Source organism: Cnephaeus nilssonii, assembly GCF_951640355.1.
Source record: "Cnephaeus nilssonii genome assembly, chromosome: 11".
NCBI classification, from domain to species: domain Eukaryota; kingdom Metazoa; phylum Chordata; class Mammalia; order Chiroptera; family Vespertilionidae; genus Cnephaeus; species Cnephaeus nilssonii.
In genome coordinates, this window is record NC_137082.1 from 22,023,949 (window position 1) to 22,043,592 (window position 19,644).

At 40.1% G+C, this 19,644-nt stretch overlaps 1 protein-coding gene across 6 annotated transcripts in view; it reads left to right on the forward strand.

Moving 5' to 3' along the window:
* TASP1 (taspase 1) overlaps window positions 1–19,644 on the forward strand; it is a 249,769-nt gene that overhangs the window by 82,727 nt on the left and 147,398 nt on the right. For all 6 annotated transcript variants that reach the window (XR_013814158.1, XM_079783747.1, XM_079783749.1 and 3 more), the window contains exon 8: window positions 3,868–3,974. Coding sequence is in view for 5 of the 6 variants with exons in the window: in XM_079783747.1 (XP_079639873.1) it covers window positions 3,868–3,974 (107 nt within the window). In the remaining variant the exon portion in view is untranslated. The remainder of the gene's footprint in view (window positions 1–3,867; window positions 3,975–19,644) is intronic.

Below are 19,644 nucleotides of genomic sequence, written 5' to 3' on the forward strand. Positions count from 1 at the left end.
TGTCCATGGGTATTTATTTATTTATTTCTAAGATATATGTATAAGCCTTTCTGGGGTTTCCGTGGAAAGTCTCAAACTTTAACCCTTTGCACTCGCTTGCTTTTTTCTCGATTCCTTTATTCTACTCGGGATTTAATTTTTTAAATACCCCAGATTTTACAAAGCGGGACAGTAGAATAAAAAACTGGAGTTTCTTTTCATACAAACTTATTTATTTGGATTTTTTTTATATTTCAAATTATTGATACATTCAAAGAGTATAAAAAGAGCTGCTACCTATGCTTACCGTGTCGAGTCACACTCGACATCCGTGTGCAAAAGGTTAAACTTTGTTTCTCCTATGGTGAGCATTTACCAAAACTCTGTCAGCATTTTTGCTGTTGTTTTCCTCACTCTACTCTAGGGAACCCTGTAGCCATTTTCCATTCTTTTTTTTTTTTTTTTAAATATATTTTATTGATTTTTTACAGAGAGGAAGAGAGAGGGATAGAAAGTTAGAAACATCGATGATAGAGAAACATCGATCAGCTGCCTCTTGCACAACCCCCACCGGGGATGTGCCCGCAACCAAGGTACATGCCCTTGACCGGAATCGAACCCGGGACCTTTCAGTCCACAGGCCGACGCTCTATCCACTGAGCCAAACCGGTTTCGGCCATTTTCCATTCTTTTATCTTCACCTCTGAAATTCTGATCTATATGTATAAAAGCCTAAGTGACTCTTTGGTCAACCAGTAACCAGTAGCTATGATGCTCACTGACCACCAGGGGGCAGACGCTCAATGCAGGAGCTGCCCCCTGGTGGTCAGTGAGCTCCCATAGCCAACCTCCCGCAGCCAGCCAACCTCCCTTGGTCCCTCCCCTTGGCCAGCTGGCCGCAGTCGGCCCAATCGGGACTGGGCGATACAGTCCCATCAGCCCCAATTACCAGCCAGGCTGAGGAACCCTACCCATGCACTGGGCCTCTAGTTAAATATATAATAGACCTTTTTACATTATCTTCCCTGTTTCTTAATCTTCTGTGTTTTTCATCATTTTATCTTTTAGGCACATTCTGGATAACTTTTTTCTGCTCAGGCTTTTAATTCACCAATTTATTTTTTTATATCCTGTCAACTACCAAGCACATACATTGAGATTTTAAGTTTGGTTATCTGCTTTTTCATTTCTAGAAGTTCTATTTTTTTAAGAATCTGTAATTTAATTTACTTTATAGTATGTAATATAGATGTTTTCATGTTTTTTTGTTTACTCTTTAATCATTATAAGGATACTTGTTTTATATTGTGCCTGATAATTCCATTATATGTGGTACACATTGGCATTTTTTCTTATTATTATTCATGGTGCCTTATTTCCTTGGCTCCTGATTATTTTTGACTGTATGGTTATTATTGCCCTTAAATAATTATTTGTGTAGACTCACCCATGGCCTAGGATGAAGGTGTTTTTTTCCAGATGTTATTTTTTGCTTTTACTTTTGCCAAGTGTGTGTGCACTGTGAATGGAAAAAACACTTTTTTTTCTCTCTCTTTTACTTGCATACTACTGTCACACTCACAACTCCCTATATCACTTCTGATATAACATGTGGGGGTTTTCTACACCAATCAGTTCTCTCTACCATCCAGGTGTCCTGCAATTCAATTTAATTCTGACACTAACTGGAGTTAGTACAAACCTCACAGGTTAAGGGCTCAGTCCCATAAGATTGCACTTCCCCTTTAAATGCCAATCTCAAGCCCAGGTTGTCACCTGTGCTTCCAACTGACTGGCTATACATTAGAAGTTCCCATGGCTCCCTTTTTGGGGTTTGGTTAATTTGCTAGAGTGGCTCAGAAAACTCTGGAAAACAGTTTACTTACTAGATTACCAGTTTATTACAAAGCATATTAGAGGATATGAATGAACTGCCAGAATTAGAGATAGATACATAGGGCAAGGTCTGGAAGGGTCCTGAGTGCAGGACCTTCTGTCCTTGTGGAGTTGGCATGTTCCACCTTCCCAACACATAGATGTATTCAGCCACCTGGAGGCTCTCCAGGATTTGTAATTTAGGGATTTTTATGGAGGTTTCATCATGTAGGCATGATTGTACATTAACTCAATAGCCAGTCCCTATCTCCTTCCCCGAGGATTGGATAAGGCTGGATGAAAGTTCCAAGCTTTTAATTATGGCTTTGTCTTTCTGGTGACCCATCCCCATCCTGAAGCTATTCAGAAGCCCACCAAGAGTTGCCTCATCAGAACGAAGGACATATCATCCTGGAAATTCCAAGAAAGTTAGGAGCTTTCAGGAACTGGGGTCAAAGACCCAGTGTTAGGATAAAAGGTGATCGTAGTGCTCTTATCACCTAGGAAATTATAAAGGTTTTAAGAGCTCTGTGCCAGGAATCAGGACAAAGACCACTATATATTTTCTATTTCACACACTGTTAATAAGAATCTACTTAAACTTAGTTAAAAGTTTATTATTCCCTGACCTACCCAAGTCACATGTTTGCAAATCTATGCAAAGGACCCAGTCAATCCAAAATTTCTTTCCAATATTCCCCATCCCCTTTTTCTCCGTCCTCTTTCTACTCTCCTCACCCCCCCTCCCTATTATTCCATTATCTAAGAATGCCTGAATGTACTTGGTATTGGGATAGAGAGTAGGTGCAGAGTTGCATAGTTCTGGCCAACCTTAGCAGTGAGTTAGCTCTTCCAATCCCCAGTTTCCCAGCTAGGAAGTGTCTCCACTTTCAGTGAGAGAACTGCTACTTTTAATGGGCTCTGGGCTTGATTTACGTCTCTCCTTGATGCCATTATCAGAAAACTTTGGTAATATCTGCAGTGTTATATTCTACTTTGTAATTTATCATTTATCAGTTGAATCTAATTGGGTTTTTATATCTGTATATCGTTTTACATTTTTAATTATTATTTTTTTTACTTTTAGAAGCTCTATTTGGTTCTACTTCAAGTCTTCCTGATCACTTTATCATCTTTTGTTCCTTATTTATATTTTCAGTATCATCCCTTTCTTTCCATGAGCATAAACATGTTTTATAGTCTGTATTTGATTATTTCAGTATCTGAGGTCTTTGTAGGTTTAAGTTGAATTATGCTTGCTGATATTTGGCAAAGTTTTATTCTTGATGGTTTATTTCTCATGTGTTTTGTGAATTATTTTAAAACTATGGGCTCATTTGTTTCAGTTAATTGAAACGTAGGAATTCTCTGAAGTGTGGTAAGTTAAGGTTTTTTTCCAGGGAGTATTTGCATTTGTGTTTTATGGGTTGTTGAGGCACTAGCACATTGAGATTTTTGAGTTTTTTTTTGTTTTAATTTTAGGTCACTAAAATGAATTCTTCTCTTAACCTATCTGAAAGTCCTTGGTCATGAATTATCTAGGGAGACTTTTCCTCCCTTACATATACATCTAAGCCTGAGACTCGCACGTTTCCTGTTTCTTTGCATATGGTGGCCTTTTCTGATTTTCCCTTTTACTGGGCATAGCACCTTTAGGGGTTTGTTTCTTTTTTTTGTGGATAATCTCCAAAATGTTTCCTTGAGTTGCATTGTCCCCAGGTTTCATCTCTTGTCCTTTATGCACAGAGACTTTCAAAACTAAAGTTGGTGGTGGTATGCATTGGCAGATATATACCCTCAGGACTTATGTCTCTGGATTTGACCTTTTTCTTACTTCTTTAACCTAAGGGTATTTGTCTTATTTTCCTACCACTTTAGCATGCATTGAAAAGACTTTTTAAACCTTTTATCCAACATTCTTAAGGATTTGTCTGGAAAAGGCTCTTCAGGATATGGCATCTGCCTCATTGCCCTAATATTTATCAAATGTCATTTTTAATGTTTCTTTTATAGGATTCAGTTTAGCTGCATTTAAAAGAAACAAGAGGAAACTAGAGCTGGCAGAAAGGGTGGAAACAGATTTCATTCAACTAAAGAAGAAAAGACAATCAAATGAAAAGGTCAGGAGGTATTTGAAATATTAATCATTAATGTATCATAATGATATCTTTAATTTGCATTTAGATATATAAGCTTTAAAGTAGTATGATCCAGTAAAAATATTATGCATGCCACATACATCCTTCTAAATTTTCCAGTAGTTACATTAAAAAAGTAAAAGTAGGCAGGTGGAATGAATTTTAATAATTTATTTAAACCAGTGTATCCAAAAATCACTTAAAAATGTAACCAATGAAAAAATTATTAGTGAGCTATTAAACTTCTTTTTTTAAGTTTTCCAAGCCAGTGTGTATTTATTTTACTCTTCTAGCACATCTTAATTAGACACTGAATTTTCATTGTAAATATTTGGTCTGTACTTGTATTTCATAATTGAAATACACAGTTGAAAAAGAAGTTTACATAACAAGTTATTCCAAACACACTTAAAATTTTCCCATAATATAACTGAGTATGTTTTAAAATTACAATTAATTAAAATGTAATAAAATTAAAAATTCAATATCTCATTTGCCCTTACCGCATTTTAAGTGTTCAATAGCTATATGTGGCTGATGGCTACTGATTTGGGCCTTGCAGCTTTAGATAGTGACACTTAACATGGCTGTTCGGGGGGTAGAGTATGTTATAAAGAAATGTATATGTTGGGTTCATGTAGGGTTTTTTATACATTCTAATTGCAGGTTTCTGTTTCTCATTGTTACACATTTTTTGTTTGCATTTCATGCATTTGTGTACCATCATGAGTCCATGTGTGGCATTTCTTAGGTGTTTGGGGGATGGGAGTTGAAAACCACAATGTTCTTGTTCAGTCTATGGCTGGGGGGTTCATTAGCACATAGTTCGTGATGGGTGTCTCACATCACAGTCATTTGATGTGCTTTGACATCTTATTAATACTGGTTCATGCTTTCTTGTCATACTTTTATATGGTTTACATATATATGCATAATAAATAATCTTTCATAGTGGCAGATGTTTTTCCAGTGTGTTTCCACATTGGGCAATTAATAAAAAATTTTGGTTCAAATCTTCTTAGTTTTTTGCACATTGTCCCCCTACTTCCGGGCCCTTTGCCACACAATAGAAAGTTTGGTGGTGGGTTGGTTGCTGGCATTAGCTTAGATTTCCAATGATTCTAGGACCAACATATCTGGGATTCTCTTGGGCCTTTCTCTCATGCCTTTTGCTTTATGGACATGATATGGCTCCTTAACTTTTAGATGTCACATTTGCATTCTAGGTGAGAAGGAGAGAGTGGAGGGTGGGAGTGGGGAAACTAGTTAGTGCCAGATGTATCTGTCACTTTTTATCTGGGATGCAAGTTTTTCAGAATATCCCTCAATAGGCTTCTCCTTATTTTTGGTAAGGTAGTGGAAAAGGGGCACAATTCTATCACATGCATATTCTTGGCTGCAAGGGAGCCTAGGAAATGGAGTGGATTGTTTTAAGTACTATTTCATAGTCATGACTTGTTGCTGGACACATTGTCTTCCCAAGCAAAATAGTTTTGTTGTCAAAAGAAGAGGAGGGGGAAAAAAAGAGGAGGAGGAGATTATTAGGTAGGCAATTTGTAGTGTGTAGCATAAATGGAAACATTCTCCTTCATCTCCCACCCCACAATTAATATGCCTCTTTTTACTACAAACCTATATTGGGTTAAGCAGCTAATGTAAATATCTATAATAATAAAAGCATAATATGCTAATTAGAATGGACAGCCAAATGACCTTCTGGACGTCCTTCCGGATGAAGCCGCGGTGGCGGGGGCGGAGGCAGAGGCGGTTAGGGGTGATGAGGCAGGCAGGCGAGTGGTTAGGACCAATGAGGCAGGCAGGCAGAGTGGTTAGGGGCGGTCAGGCAGGCAGGCAGGCGATTCGTTAGGAGCCAGCAGTCCCGGATTGCAAGAGGGATGTCCAATTGCCAGTTTAGGCCCGATCCTGTCTGGCCTAAACCGACAGTCGGACATCCCCTGAGGGGTCCTGGATTGTGAGAGGCTGCAGGCCTGGCTAAGGGACAACTCTCCCCCCTCCCTCCCCGTGCACAAATTTTGTGCACTGGGCCTCTAGTAAATGAAATAAAAACATATTTTGTCTTGACTTTTAGGATATATGGATTTTAAGACATAATATTAAAAAAATGAGGACTATAAATATTTTGCAATTGTCTGTTCTTAGTCATTGGCATCTCTGTTTCATCTATACTTATTTTTTGTGACTGGAAGACATGCCAGAGAAGGAAAAGATTACTATGTAACCGTACTATTGTGTACTATAAAAATAGTAGCTGTTTGCTTGCCCCTCTCTGGGCAGATCCAAGTCGTCTGGATTTTTCTTTTACCCCATTGTTTCCCTTATGATGTACAGACAGTTCATACTTTGCATGGTGGTGTCGGACCATAAAGTGACTTGACAAGCTGCAACTGTGCAAAGGTTTTTTTAAAAAAAATTTAAATTCTTTATTGCTGAAAGTATTACATATGTCTCCTTTCCCCCCTATAGCGCAAAGGGTCTTAATGGCCAAATATTACACTGTCCCATGACTTTTATTTGGTCAAAACATTAAAAACTCTCTTACTGTTGGTTATAAATGCATAGAAAAACAAACAAAAATAAGTAGGTAAAACAAATATTTATTTAGTACACTAATTTAAAACCTTAGAAGTGTTAAGAATTACAGTGTTTTACTTGTGTTATCAAGAGTAATTTGAATGGTACTTGCTTTCTTGTCATATAAGTTATGATTCGAGTGAGCATTTTTTTTTATGTCATGGGGAATTCTCAAAGTCCTTTTTAATTTTGAATCAGTTTTCACCATTTTATCCTTTGTACTTTCCATGTTGTAAAATATCTTCCAGAGTTTTCTTAATGTCAGGCTTTTGGCCAGTGCCTCTTCCTCTGGGACCTCTTCATTTTTTTTTATTTTTTTTTGTCACAACTACATTCTTATTTATGTGGGTACATTTGTCTTCACTAAGTTCCTGTGACTATTGGTCTAGAGCCAACATGCAGCTCTTTGGCCCCTTGAGTGTGGCTCTTCCACAAAATATCACGGCCTGGGCGAGTCTATTTTGAAGAAGTGACGTTGGAAGAAGTTTATGTTTAAAAAATTTGGCTCTCAAAAGAAATTTCAATCGTTGTACTGTTGATATTTGGCTCTGTTGACTAATGAGTTTGCCGACCACTGGTCTAGAGTCTCTTAAATGATAGCATGTTGAATATTCCCATGGCCATGCATTTCTTCTATAACTTCATATTTTTTTTCTTTTTCCCCCCTCCTTTTTTGATTAAGGTATTACATATGTGTCCTTATCCTCTCATTGTCCCCTCGACCCCCCACTCATGCCCTTACCCCCCTGGTGTTCGTGTCCATTGGTTAGGCTTATATGCGTACATACAAGTCCTTTGATTGATATCTTCCCCTTACCCCCACCCTCCCCTACCTTCTCTCTGAGGTTTGACAGTCTGATCGATGCTTCTCTTTCTCTGGATCTGTTTTTGTTCATCAGTTTATGTTGTTCATTATATTCCACAAATGAGTGAAATCATATGATATTTATCTTTCTCTGGCTTATTTCGCTTAGCATAATGCTCTCCAGTTCCACCCATGCTGTTGCAAATGGTAAGAATTCCTTCTGTTTTTACAGCAACATAGTATTCCATTGTGTAGATGTACCACAGTTTTTTAATCCACTCATCTGCTGATGGGCACTTAGGCTGTTTCCAAATCTTAGCTATGGTAAATTATGCTGTTATGAGCATAGGGCTGCATATATCCTTTCTGATTGGTGTTTCTAGTTTCTTGGGATATATTCCTAGAAGTGGAATCACTGGGTCAAATGGGAGTTCCATTTTTAGTTTTTTGAGGAAACTCCATACTGTTGTTCTCCACAGTGCTGCACCAGTCTGCATTCCCACCAGCAAGCAGTGCATGAGGGTTCCTTTTTCTCCACATCCTCGCCAGCACTTATCATTTGTTGATTTGTTGATGATAGCTATTCTGACAGGTGTGAGATGGTACTGCATTGTAGTTTTGATTTGCATCTCTCGGATAATTAGTGACTTTGAGCATGTTTTCACATGTCTCTTGGCCTTCCTTATGTTCTCTTTCAAAAAGTATCTATTTAGGTCCTTTGTCCATTTGATTGGATTGTTTATTTTCCTTTTGTTAAGTTGTATGAGTTCCCTGTAAATGTTGGAGATTAAACCCTTATCGGTGATAACATTGACAAATATGTTCTCCCATGCAGTGGGCTTTCTTGTTTTGTTGATGGTTTCTTTTGCTGTACAGAAGCTTTTTATTTTGATGTAGTCCTATTCGTTTATTTTCTCTTTAGTTTTCATTGCCCTAGGAGCTGTATCGGTGAAGATATTGCTTTGGCATATGTCTGAGATTTTGCTGCTTGTGGATTCCTCTTAATATTTTTATGGTTTTCCGTCTTACATTTAACTCTTTTATCAATTTTGAGTTTATTTTTGTGTATGGTGTAAGTTGGTGGTCTAGTTTCATTTTTTTGCATGTATCTGTCCAATTTTCCCAACACCATTTATTAAAGAGACTGTCTTGATTCCATTGTATGTTCTTGCCTCCTTTGTCAAATTTTTTATTAAATTTTACTTCCAACATTATCACTTTTTGTTTCTGTGCTTCTCTTTCATCTTTCTTGGCCCGTTCCCTCTCTTGATATCAAGTTTTGTATGTCATATGGATTGATCACTGGGAGACAAGGAGGTAGCACAACTACACGCTTTACTGCTGTGCACAGTGACCCATTACTGACAGACTTGGGAGGAAATGACATGATTGGTCACTGGTCGTGATGAGTGGTGATCTGTGAACTGAAGAGCTAGCAGCGGAGTTTGTGCTTTATGCAATTACTCATAGTTAATATACTATGTAACTGAAATTGAGCCAGGTTGTTGAGTGACTGCTATTATTTAACTAAACGGTGGTATCTAAAATTCATATGGATTGGAATTAGGCAAAAAGGGGACTGTGTTTCTGTAAAGGAACCAGAACTATTTGTCCTGTGGTTTCCTTCAACCCAAGTGTTGCTGCTCACAGTTCAGCATGCTCCTCTGTCTTTTGTAATTCCTGCAAATTGGCCTCTGGATCTCCCCTGGCAGTATTGCCATGGGCTCTCATTGTTTTTAGAATATTTTTCAATAATTTTTGTGGTATATGTAATGAAATGATGACATGTGTTAAGTTTATTTTTTGCTTTGGTACAATAACAAAATAGTAGTTGTGTTGGTATTTATCTTTATAATATTTGAATAAGAAAACCAGTCTTTTGGAATAAAGTAGTTAACTTATTGGCCACTTGCTATTCTTGCCTTATGCCACAGGATGGACTGAGTTGCTACAAAGAGGAGATGTTCACGTTGGTAAAACAAACAGACTCAATTCACGCTATAACCTAGATTTCATAAATATCAGTTTCAAACAGCCAGCCCTAAATATTACTGGAAGGGACTCTTTTATTCTTAGAGTATTAAAAGAGGTTGGGGGTATTGTTTGATCTCAACATTATTGATGTTTCAAGCCTTTTTTTCCCCTCTTCATTTTTCACAAGCATATTGTCAAAATAGTTTCCATGTCTTTTTCTTTAATAACAGATTTTACAGTTGAATGTACATAGAATTCTTTGCCTCCTCCCACCACTTTTATGAAGTAATTTAAGTTTTCAATTAATTTCATTGGTTTTTAGGTAAAGCAGTTCTCATATAGTGTAGTGAAATAAAAGATAATCAGACCTTTTCCATTGTGTGAACATCTTTCATTCTTTAATTTCTAATGAACAAATTAGAAAATTTAGCAGTGCTTTATATTGTGCGTTCAAAACCACTCTAAAGAGATGCTACAACTTTTAATTTTGTGTTCTTTAGCCACCATATAGGGACATCAAATTGGCCACATGTTTCAGAAAGGAAATGTTGGGCCTTGCTTTGTGTGCTTCATATAAATATATTCTATTCGTTTGAAGTATATTGTGGGTAACATTTTCCCCTTTTATCCACCATCTTGAAATTATTATGTAAACTCTTAACTGTATCATACTAAATCACTGTATTTTTTGGGTGAGAGGTAGGTTAAGATCAAAGAAAATAAATGCACAAAAACAACATGTTTTCCTCAGATTGTTCTGTTTGTACATGTGTACATGTCTGTGCCTTATGTGTACAGGGAAAGAAGTAATTAGTCTTTTATAGAAATTTACTTAATCTGGAGTTTGTTGTTTCTCATGAAGGTGGTTAATGCATAGATGTACGAGAAAACAGGAGTAAAGAAATTTGACTTCTCTTACATAAAGAAATATACTTTATATATTTGTTTTTTGGTAAAACTGAAAATTCCTTGTTAAGTGATTATTTTCTATATGAAATGATTTCTTTGATTTGTAGGTAATATTAAATTACATTTACCTCACCTAGGGACTATCTTGATTACTGAGTAAGACTATAGAATTTACATGTAAATAGGTAGGTCAATGACTTAAATAAATGTATTATTAGCACTACCTCATGCATTTAGATAGGTTATGGAGCCAGAAGACCAGCATTAATTTGCAGTATAACTTGATGGGATTCTTTAAATGTCTATAGTTTGCTGTACTTTATGTAATTCAGTCAATTACTGGAATCTAGAACTTGCAACCCTTGAGAGCTGGACTCCCCATTTCCTCCCTTTTCAGGAAAAGTTTTCATACAAAGATTTAATAGCTAATAAGTTGGGTTTCTTCCCAAGTCTTCCTTAAAGGCATCCTAAACTATGCCTTAAATATATCCTGGGTCTGAAAGTTATAAGTGAGATAAGATTGAAGCAAGATTGAGGAGTTAACGAATCCTAACTGCTGTTTTTATTTTGTAATGAAAGTAACCTGTGGTTTTCCAGGAAGCCTGTTATAAGTTGACATCAGATATTGTCAGTCTTATTTATTTTTTTAAATAAATCTTTATTGTTCAGATTATTACAATTGTTTCTCCTCCCCCCCCCCCATATCTCCCCTCCTCCCGGTTCCCACCCTTCCCTCTGCCCTTACCTCCCCCCCTCACTATCCTTATCCATAGGTGTATGATATTGTCCAGTCTCTTCCCGTACCCCCCACACAGACACCCCCTTTCCCTGAGAATTATCAATCCACTCCCATTCTATGCCCCTGATTCTATTATGTTCATCAGTCTATTCTGTTCTTCAGATTTTTAATTCACTTGACTTTTAGATTCATTTGTTGATAGGTATATATTTGTTGTTCATAATTTTTATCTTTACTTTTTTCTTCTTTTTCCTCCTTTTAAATGATACCTTTCAGCATTTCATGTAATACTGGTTTGGTGGTGATGAATTCCTTTAGCTTTTTCTTATCTGTGAAGCTCTTTATCTGCCCTTCAATTCTGAATGATAACTTTGCTGGGTAGAGTAGTCTTGGTTGTAGGTTCTTGCTATTCATCACTTTGAATATTTCTTGCCATTCCAGTCTGGCCTGCATAGTTTCTGTTGAGAAATCAGCTGATAATCGTATGGGTGCTCCCTTGTAAGTAACTAACTGTTTTTCTCTTGCTGCTTGTAAGATTCTCTCTTTGTCTTTTGCCCTTGGGATTTTAATTATGATGTGTCTTGGTGTGGTCCTCTAGATTACTTTTGTTTGGGGTTCTGTGCGCTTCCTGGACTTGTAAGTCTATTTCTTTCACCGGGGGGTGGGGGGGGAAGTTTTCGGTCATCATTTCTTCAAATAGGTTTTCAGCGTCTTGATCTCTCTCTTCTTCTGGCACCCCAAAAATTCGGATGCTGGTACGCTTGAAGTTGTCCCAGAGGCTTCTTACACTATCTTCTACTTTCTGAATTCTCTTCTCTTCTTGCTTTTCTGGAGGCGTGTCCTTTGCCTCTTTGTATTCCAAATCTTTGACTTGATTCTTGCGTTCCTCTAGTCTGCTGCTAGGTCTCTGTATAATATTTTTTATTTCAGTCAGTGTATGTTTCATTTCTAGTTGGACCTTTTTCATATCCTCAAGGGTCTCATTAAATTTATCGGCTTTTTCCATGAAATTCTTGAAAAACCTTATAACCGTGGTTTTGAACTCTATGTCCAGTCGTTTGTTCTCCTCCATTTCTTTTGTTTGGGATCTGTTTCCTTGCCTCCTCATTTTCGCTGCTTCCCTGAGTTGGTAGGGTAACTTTGTGTCCTATTGGTTCAACGGGTCAGCCTCCCAGTTACCTGAGGTGGACGCTCTTGGTGCACCCCTTTTTAGACTGTGTGTACAGCCTTGTTATAGTTAAGTCTTGATTGTTGTTGGTGTCACTGGGAGGAATTGACCTCCAGGCCAATTGGCTGTGAGGACCCGCTGTATCTATAAAGGAAGAATTGCTGTGCTGGAGACACATTTATGGGCCGGGACTTGTTCCAGTAGGGCTTTGGCGCTCACTGAGTCTGCCTCTTGAATGTGTCCCTTATGCGAGTGGTTGAAATCTGGTGTCGTCTCACAACGACCACAAGATGCCCTCGTTTCTGGGTCTCCAATGGGGTGCAGGTCAGCTACTGTCTGAGGCCACTCAGCAGGAGTTACAGCAAAAGCTGCAGTTTTCTCCTCTTTGCTTGAGTGGTTTTGGAGCAGTCTGACTGGAGCTGCAGTTTATTTGGTTAAGCTGCCACAGGGCAGGCCATTTATATGCAAAGGAGCCTGGTCGGGTTTGTAGAATGTGCGGGGTGGGTCTCAGGGTGGGGCGGGGTCTCAGGGCGTCACTAGGCTAGGGCGTGGCAAACAGCAATGGCTGCTAGTCTGCCTTTTCTGCCTTTTTTGCCTTTCCCGTTTCCAAGTCCCTGTGTCCTGTGCTCCAGCGCAGTAAACACTGATTGCTGGGCGCACCTCTGCAGGAAAATCACTCTCACTTTCCGACACGATGGCCGAGAGTCCAGCTTCTCCCCGTAGGTGTCTGGGTCCCCCGCACGTCCCCAGAAACTGGATTTCAGAGTGATCGGGAGCTTATCTCCCTTCAGGTTGGAAAAAAAGCCACGCGTCCCATCACCCGCCACCAGCCCGATTCACGCGCCTCCGTACCTCACCCCTTCCGCGTTTGTTCTTTCTTTTTCCTTCTTAGTTGTAAATCTACCATTCAGCCAGTTTTCCCGTGGTCCTGGGTGATAGACGCTTGGTCTTTTAGTTGTATTTTTGAAATTGTTGTGCGCGGCGTAGTTTAGTTAACTTTGTCGCCATCTTGGTTCTCTTCTCAGATATTGTCAGTCTTATAAATCTTCTCTCAATTTTTAGTATTCAACAGCTCTGTAGAGCCTCCTTTAAATTTAGTGTTTAACAGAATCAGAGGAGGGGAAAAAGAGCATCCCTTTATTATCAATGGAATAGTCCCAGTTGATCTTGTATATAATGTAGAAATCACTAGACTGTTGCTTTTCTAAGAGGAAATACCTCCAGTGAATGGAATTTAATTGGGACTACAAATAGAGGCCTTTCCATATGGGAATTGGCTCAGACCATGGTATTAAGAACATCCAATTCTAAGTCAGGACTTTTAAATATCTCCTCATAGAGTATTACCGTGTTGAGTTGACCCATCATATAGTGATGCTGACAGTTATAGCTAATAAGACCAGTGGAATAAACCAATGCACGAAAAGACACACACACACACACACACACACACACAGATCAATAATAAGGATGTTTTAAGATCAGAATATAAGAACCAATATTTAATTAGGTTGAAAGAAAACTATCTGTGAGTCTTTGAAGGCTTGATTGGACCATCTCTTTTCTGCCCTGGCTGGGTTGCTCATTTGGTTGGAGTATTGTCCTGTACACCAGAAGGTGTGGGTTCGTGGGTTCAATTCCTGGTCAGGGCACATGCCCAGGTTGCAGGTTCGTTTCCCATTTGGGTTCATGCAGGAGGCAGGTGATTGATGTTTTTCTCTCTCTGTCGATCTTTCTCTCTTTCTAAATCAATTAAAAAAATAAAACCACAAATTCTTAGACTACTCTCAATATACTGAATCAGAATCTGTAGGGATGGGTAAGGTATTGGCCAGCATTTGAGAATCATTGCTTTGTTCTGCCTACTATGTCACAGTGGGCCTAGAAAAGCACCTGTCTAGTAATCATTGTTGAAAGGAACACAGAACATTCTAGAGGAGTTGGGAATTACACGATTGCATTCAGTTAATAACTTCATATTCACTTTAACTCAGTTCCCTCTGCTTCAGGGAGACTAGAACTCTTTTCTCCTTGCTCGTCTCCATGTCATTGTCATTGTCCACAGGCACCCAACCCATAGCACCCATTTAATGAAACTTTGCTTTTTATAGATTAATCTAAATTCATATTTCCACCCCTCTTTTCATGCCCTAAATGGTTCCAGTTGCTTATTACATAGTTTCACTTCTTAGACTCACCACACCCTAACAGCATGTCTAGATTCAAGCTTCACCATTCTCTCCATGATGACTGCAATAGCGTTCTAACCCCGTGCCCCTTCCAGTCAGTTCTATACACATCATTGGTGGAATCATTTAAAAGTGCAATTGGATTTTGTCATGCCCCTGCTTCAACTCTTCAGTCAGTTTCAGCTGCTCTTAAGAGAAAAGTATAAGCTCCTTAACAGAGCCCATAGGACTAGACAGGAGCAGGTGCCTGTCTTTCTTTCCAACACTTTGTTCTCTCACTTTCTTTCTGGGTCACATTGTTTGTAAAGATTCTTCTTGGGTCAAGGCCTTTGTTCCAGGTCCGAGGAATATTGTCTCTCCCCCTCCCATTTCTCATTTTAAGCTGTCATGTCGCTCCAACTGCCTTTCTTAGTGTGGTTATTTGATGTCATTCTCTTTCACTAGAGTTCAGGTTCCAGGAAGACAGCATTTATATATGTTTTAGTTACCATGGTTTCTCAGCGTGGCATGTAATAAGTGCTCAGTAAACGTTTGTTTAATGAGCACATGTACTGTTATTTATTTACTAGTAGCCCGTTTGCACGAAGATTCGTGCAATAGACCTTCATTTACCTGGCTGCCTGCACCAGTTTTCTGCCGGCACCAGGGACCCAGGCCTTGGCTGTGGCCACCGCCTTCTGCCTTTTTCAGGGTCGGGGCTTGGCCCCGGGCAGTGGCCTTGGGCTCGGTGGCACCCAACATCCTTGCTAAGGATCGCAGGAGCCAACCCCCAGTGGTTTCCTGCGATCCCTGCAGGCTGCCCACTGGTGCTCAAGGCTGGGAAAGCCTCCGCCCCAGGCTTTCCCGGCCTTGGGCTCGCCGCACCCAGCGTCCCTGCTACCGATCACAGGAGCCGACCCCCAGTGGTTTCCTGCGATCGGTGCAGGCTCCCCGCTGGTGCCCAAGGCCTGGAAAGCCTCGGCCCCTGGGACCCCCGGGAGCAGCGGGAGGGACGGGATGGGCACGGCCAAGCCCCCCCAGGTGGCCGATCGACCCCCGGGACCCCCGTGAGCGGCGGGAGGGGTGGGATGGGCCCGGCCACGCCCCCCCAGATGGCCGATCGCCCCCCGGGACCCCTGGGAGGGGTGGGAGGGGCCGGCCACGCCCCCCCAGGTGGCCGATTGCTCCCAGGACCCCCGGGAGCGGCTGAATGGGCCCGGCTACGCCCCCCGGGGTGCCGATCGCCCCAGGCACCCCCGGGAGCGGCTGAATGGGCCCGGCCATGCCCCCCGGGGTGCCGACCGCCCCAGGCACCCCCGGGAGTGGCGGCATGGGCCCGGCCACGCCCCCCTGGGGTGCCGATCGCCCCAGGCACCCCCGGGAGCGGCGGCATGGGCCCGGCCACGCCCCCCCGGTGTGCCGATCGCCCCAGACACCCCCGGGAGCGGCGGCATGGGCCCGGCCATGCCCCCCGGGGTGCCGATGGTCCCAGGCACCCCCGGGAGCGGTGGCATGGGTCCGGCCACGCCCCCCCGGGGTGCTGATGGGCCCGGCCACGCCCCCCCGGGTGCCGATAGCCCCAGGCACCCCGGGGAGCAGCGGCATGGGCCCGGCCACTGGGCACCGCCATCTTGATCTTCTCAACGGTGGATATGCCACCTGGAGTCCCGCTCCCAGCCTCCTGCCGGCCCAATCGTGGGCATAGAGGAGGTGCGGTCAATTTGCATGTTTCTCTATTATAAGGTAAGATTTTTGCTTGTTTCTTTTTGATATATTTACTAACATCAAGGCCAAACCTTTTCACTTGTGATGGCTAGATGGTGGTAGTATCTTCAGAATGGGCTTCTCTGCCTGCTTCTAACTTTTCTCTGTTTCTCTTTAATCCTGTGTATTTTCTCAAGATACATTTCCCTAAAAATACCTGCATTGGTCATGTTGTTTTCCAGGAACAAACTTTAATAGAATCTTTATTGTTTGTAGATTAAAACCTAAACTTTTTAGCCTGAATTTATGATACCTCTTCAAACCTAGACCCAACCTACTTTTCCATTTTCTCTTTTGGAATTATCTTTTTCTCTTACTGAATGCATTTATTTATTGATTTTTTTCCATGAATTTGCTGAATGTTCTCACTCCTAAGTTTTTACTCATGTTTCTTTCCCTTCATACAATAAATAATAATAATAATAATAATAATAATAATAATAAATACCAGATACTTCTCTGACTACTGAAATTCTAACCCAAGTCCTCTTCAAGGACCAGCTCAAATGCTACCCAGATCAGAACATATTTCTCTTTTCTGCTTAGTACATGTAATGGACATGTTATACAATAAATGCTTGTTGAATTGAATTACCTATTTTATACATTAGCCATTTTGAGATTGTTGTGTTGTTATTTTACCATATTTGTGTCAACTCATGGAGACATGAACATTTTGGTTTTTTATCCTTAGCACAGTACTTTCATTCAGTGAACATTAACTTAAACGTCTACAATTGATGATTTTAATATTAATTTTGAGAGAGAAACATACCAGGTTATTTTCTTTAATTGTAAGTCTTAAGGTCTTTCAAGATAAGTTTGAATCTATTATTTATGTATTTCAAGCATATGTTAGTCTAAAACTATGCTTCACTTTAAGCAATAAGCTTATATCTGAAGATATAATGAAAAAAGTTAATCTGAAACATTACTAATAATACTATTGCACTTCCTCAATACTGTAGAGATCTAAAGATTCTATATAAGTAAGTGAGGGAAATGATTGTCAGGAAATATCTTAGACCCAGCCACAGTATCATCTGACCACTCCAAAGAGGTGAGGCAGGAAGTGCCCACAAGGGGGAGTGCCCATCTAGAGAAACTTGACCAAGCCTCTTTCCTGTTAAGCAGGTAAAATGGCTGTTTTACAAATGCACTTTTAGACCATGTCTGATGTTCTAGGAAAAAGAATGAACCCTCTAATAGCAAGAATTTCTGCCCATTTTGTAGCACCCATTTATTGTGGTTGTGGGATTTCCAAGGAGGGACTGGGGACAGAATGGAAATGGGGTTGCCTTATAAGCTAAGACAAGTTTGTGAAGCTTGTGATTGTACTTTCTTTTTTCCCTCTGTTGAGAGCATTTTCATTTTACAAGTTTTGTCATCTCTTCTGGGGTCATTTGCCTAAAGAATAGGCACTGCTTCATTTTCATTGCTCCATTGATCTGTATGCCCTGAGGTTATGAAGAACTCACCTCGCAAGTCACCTTGAGGAGTGCACAGGCTTTGAATGATGTTTGCACCAGAGGTCATGGCCTCTTGGGATTTTTGTTTTTTCTTTCTAGTACCTATTTTATCTTTGACCTGAACATTATTACCAGCAACATTTATTGAATGCTCGTCATGTGCAGGTTTTTAAAGTAGGTTTTAGGGAGTAAAGAGAGCATCCAGCATCTAGGCCCTGACCATTACATTTGGTCCAGGGGAATTAAACAGTAAAGGGAAATCATTCCATTTGATATGCACTAGAAGAATGAAACCATCAGTGAGAGCTACAGGAATGAGCAGGATGGAGAAATCATTATAAGCTTGCTAAGTTTCTCATGCTAGGCTTTATGGGAGAGGTGGAATTTAAGCTGAGTCCTGAATAAAAGTAGGAGTTGCTATCTAGATGGAGAGAAAGTGCTAGGCTTAGAAATCTGGGAGTGGATAAGCTTATTACATTACAGAGTTTCTGAAGGACAGTGGTTTCAAACTCAAATGCTCATGGGGGCCAGGCAGGTAGCCTAAATGTGTGAGCCAGTCTAGGGAGATGGAGCTGTTGGCGATATGTGCTCCATTCTAAGGTATTCAGAAACACAATGTGTAACACCAAAATACTTTGCTGCTCAAGCCAAACTCTGGTTTTGAAAGCTTGTTATGTTTGTGAGGACATGGCAGTTGATATGATTCAACTGTCCACCGAATTTAGCAAAGTAAAATAGGCCACAGGAATTAAGTCCATAGCCCGAGGGGCTATGAATCACAGGGCTACTGATCAGGGATGTGAGGCTGTTGTCTGGAGTGGCTGAATGTCTGTCTACTTTTATTCATGCTAACTGTACTGAGGACAAATAAGGGGACTATTTTGAAATATGTATGCATGGGGCCTGTCCTTGTGGCTAGTAGCATTAAATACACACTTTTGAATGGTGGGAGTCTTTGAGGTTAATTTAAATGGCATTAGAATTTATAGGATATAGTGCTTTTATAATTAATTTAGATTACATTTATATTCTAGAATATACTTAGCTCCTCTCCTCTTCTTTTTTGATATATCATTACTTTCAAGTAAGATTTTTTTAAATTTAATTTTTTATCCTCACTAGAGGATATGTTTTATTAATTTTAGGGAATGGAAAGAGAGAAGAGAGAGAGAACCAGACAGAGAAACATTTATGTGAGAGAGATATTGATCAGCTGCCTCCTGTTATACACCCCAACTGGGCGTTGAACCTGCAATCCAGGTATGTGCCCTGACTGGGAATGGAACCTGCGACCCCTCAGTGTATGGGAGAACCAGTTGAGCCACAGTGGCCACGGCTCAAGTAAGATTTTAAGCAATTGAGGAATAAAAGGAGAAAAAGTATTTGGGTATTTTTTTTTCTTTTTAATGTGCTTATCTTTAGTAGTTAATATATTTATGATTTTGAAATAATTTGTTTTTGTGATTGTACTTTGAATTGTATAGTCAAATAGATACTGCTGTACTTTAAAATCACATCAAATAAAACACCTTATTACTGTGTTATTAAAGTCAGTGTCAAATATTTGTTCTTCACTCTGAGAGAGGATGGAATTTAAATCCAGGTGAAATGACTCATTTCAATTGTCATGGTGTTTCATGGCAGGAATAGACTCCAGATTGTCCCAGTTACCTTTTAGTCCTTTATCTGTTATTCCCCACTGCTTTAAGACTCAGTTCAAAGGCCAGTGGAGCTCTGGTATTTAAAAGAAAAAGTGTAATTTTATCCAGAGAAGGTAAATGTATGTCCCCAAATGAAAGAAAGACCAGAGGTCCAGACCATGACCAGGTGTTAGTGAAAAGAGCCAAATTGGACAACTAAATTGAAAAAGGTTGTCTGCTCTTATTAAAGAGACTTTATTGCTGTCTATTTAATTAGTAAGGTCTTAGCTCATGCTTGTATGTTTTTTAATCTGCCCAGGTAATGAAGTTCATAGCCTATTAGTGAGTGTGCTGGTAGCATGTCGTGCTATCTCTGTCATTGAAGCACTATGATATAAGCACGCCTGTGAAGTGAAACTCCCCA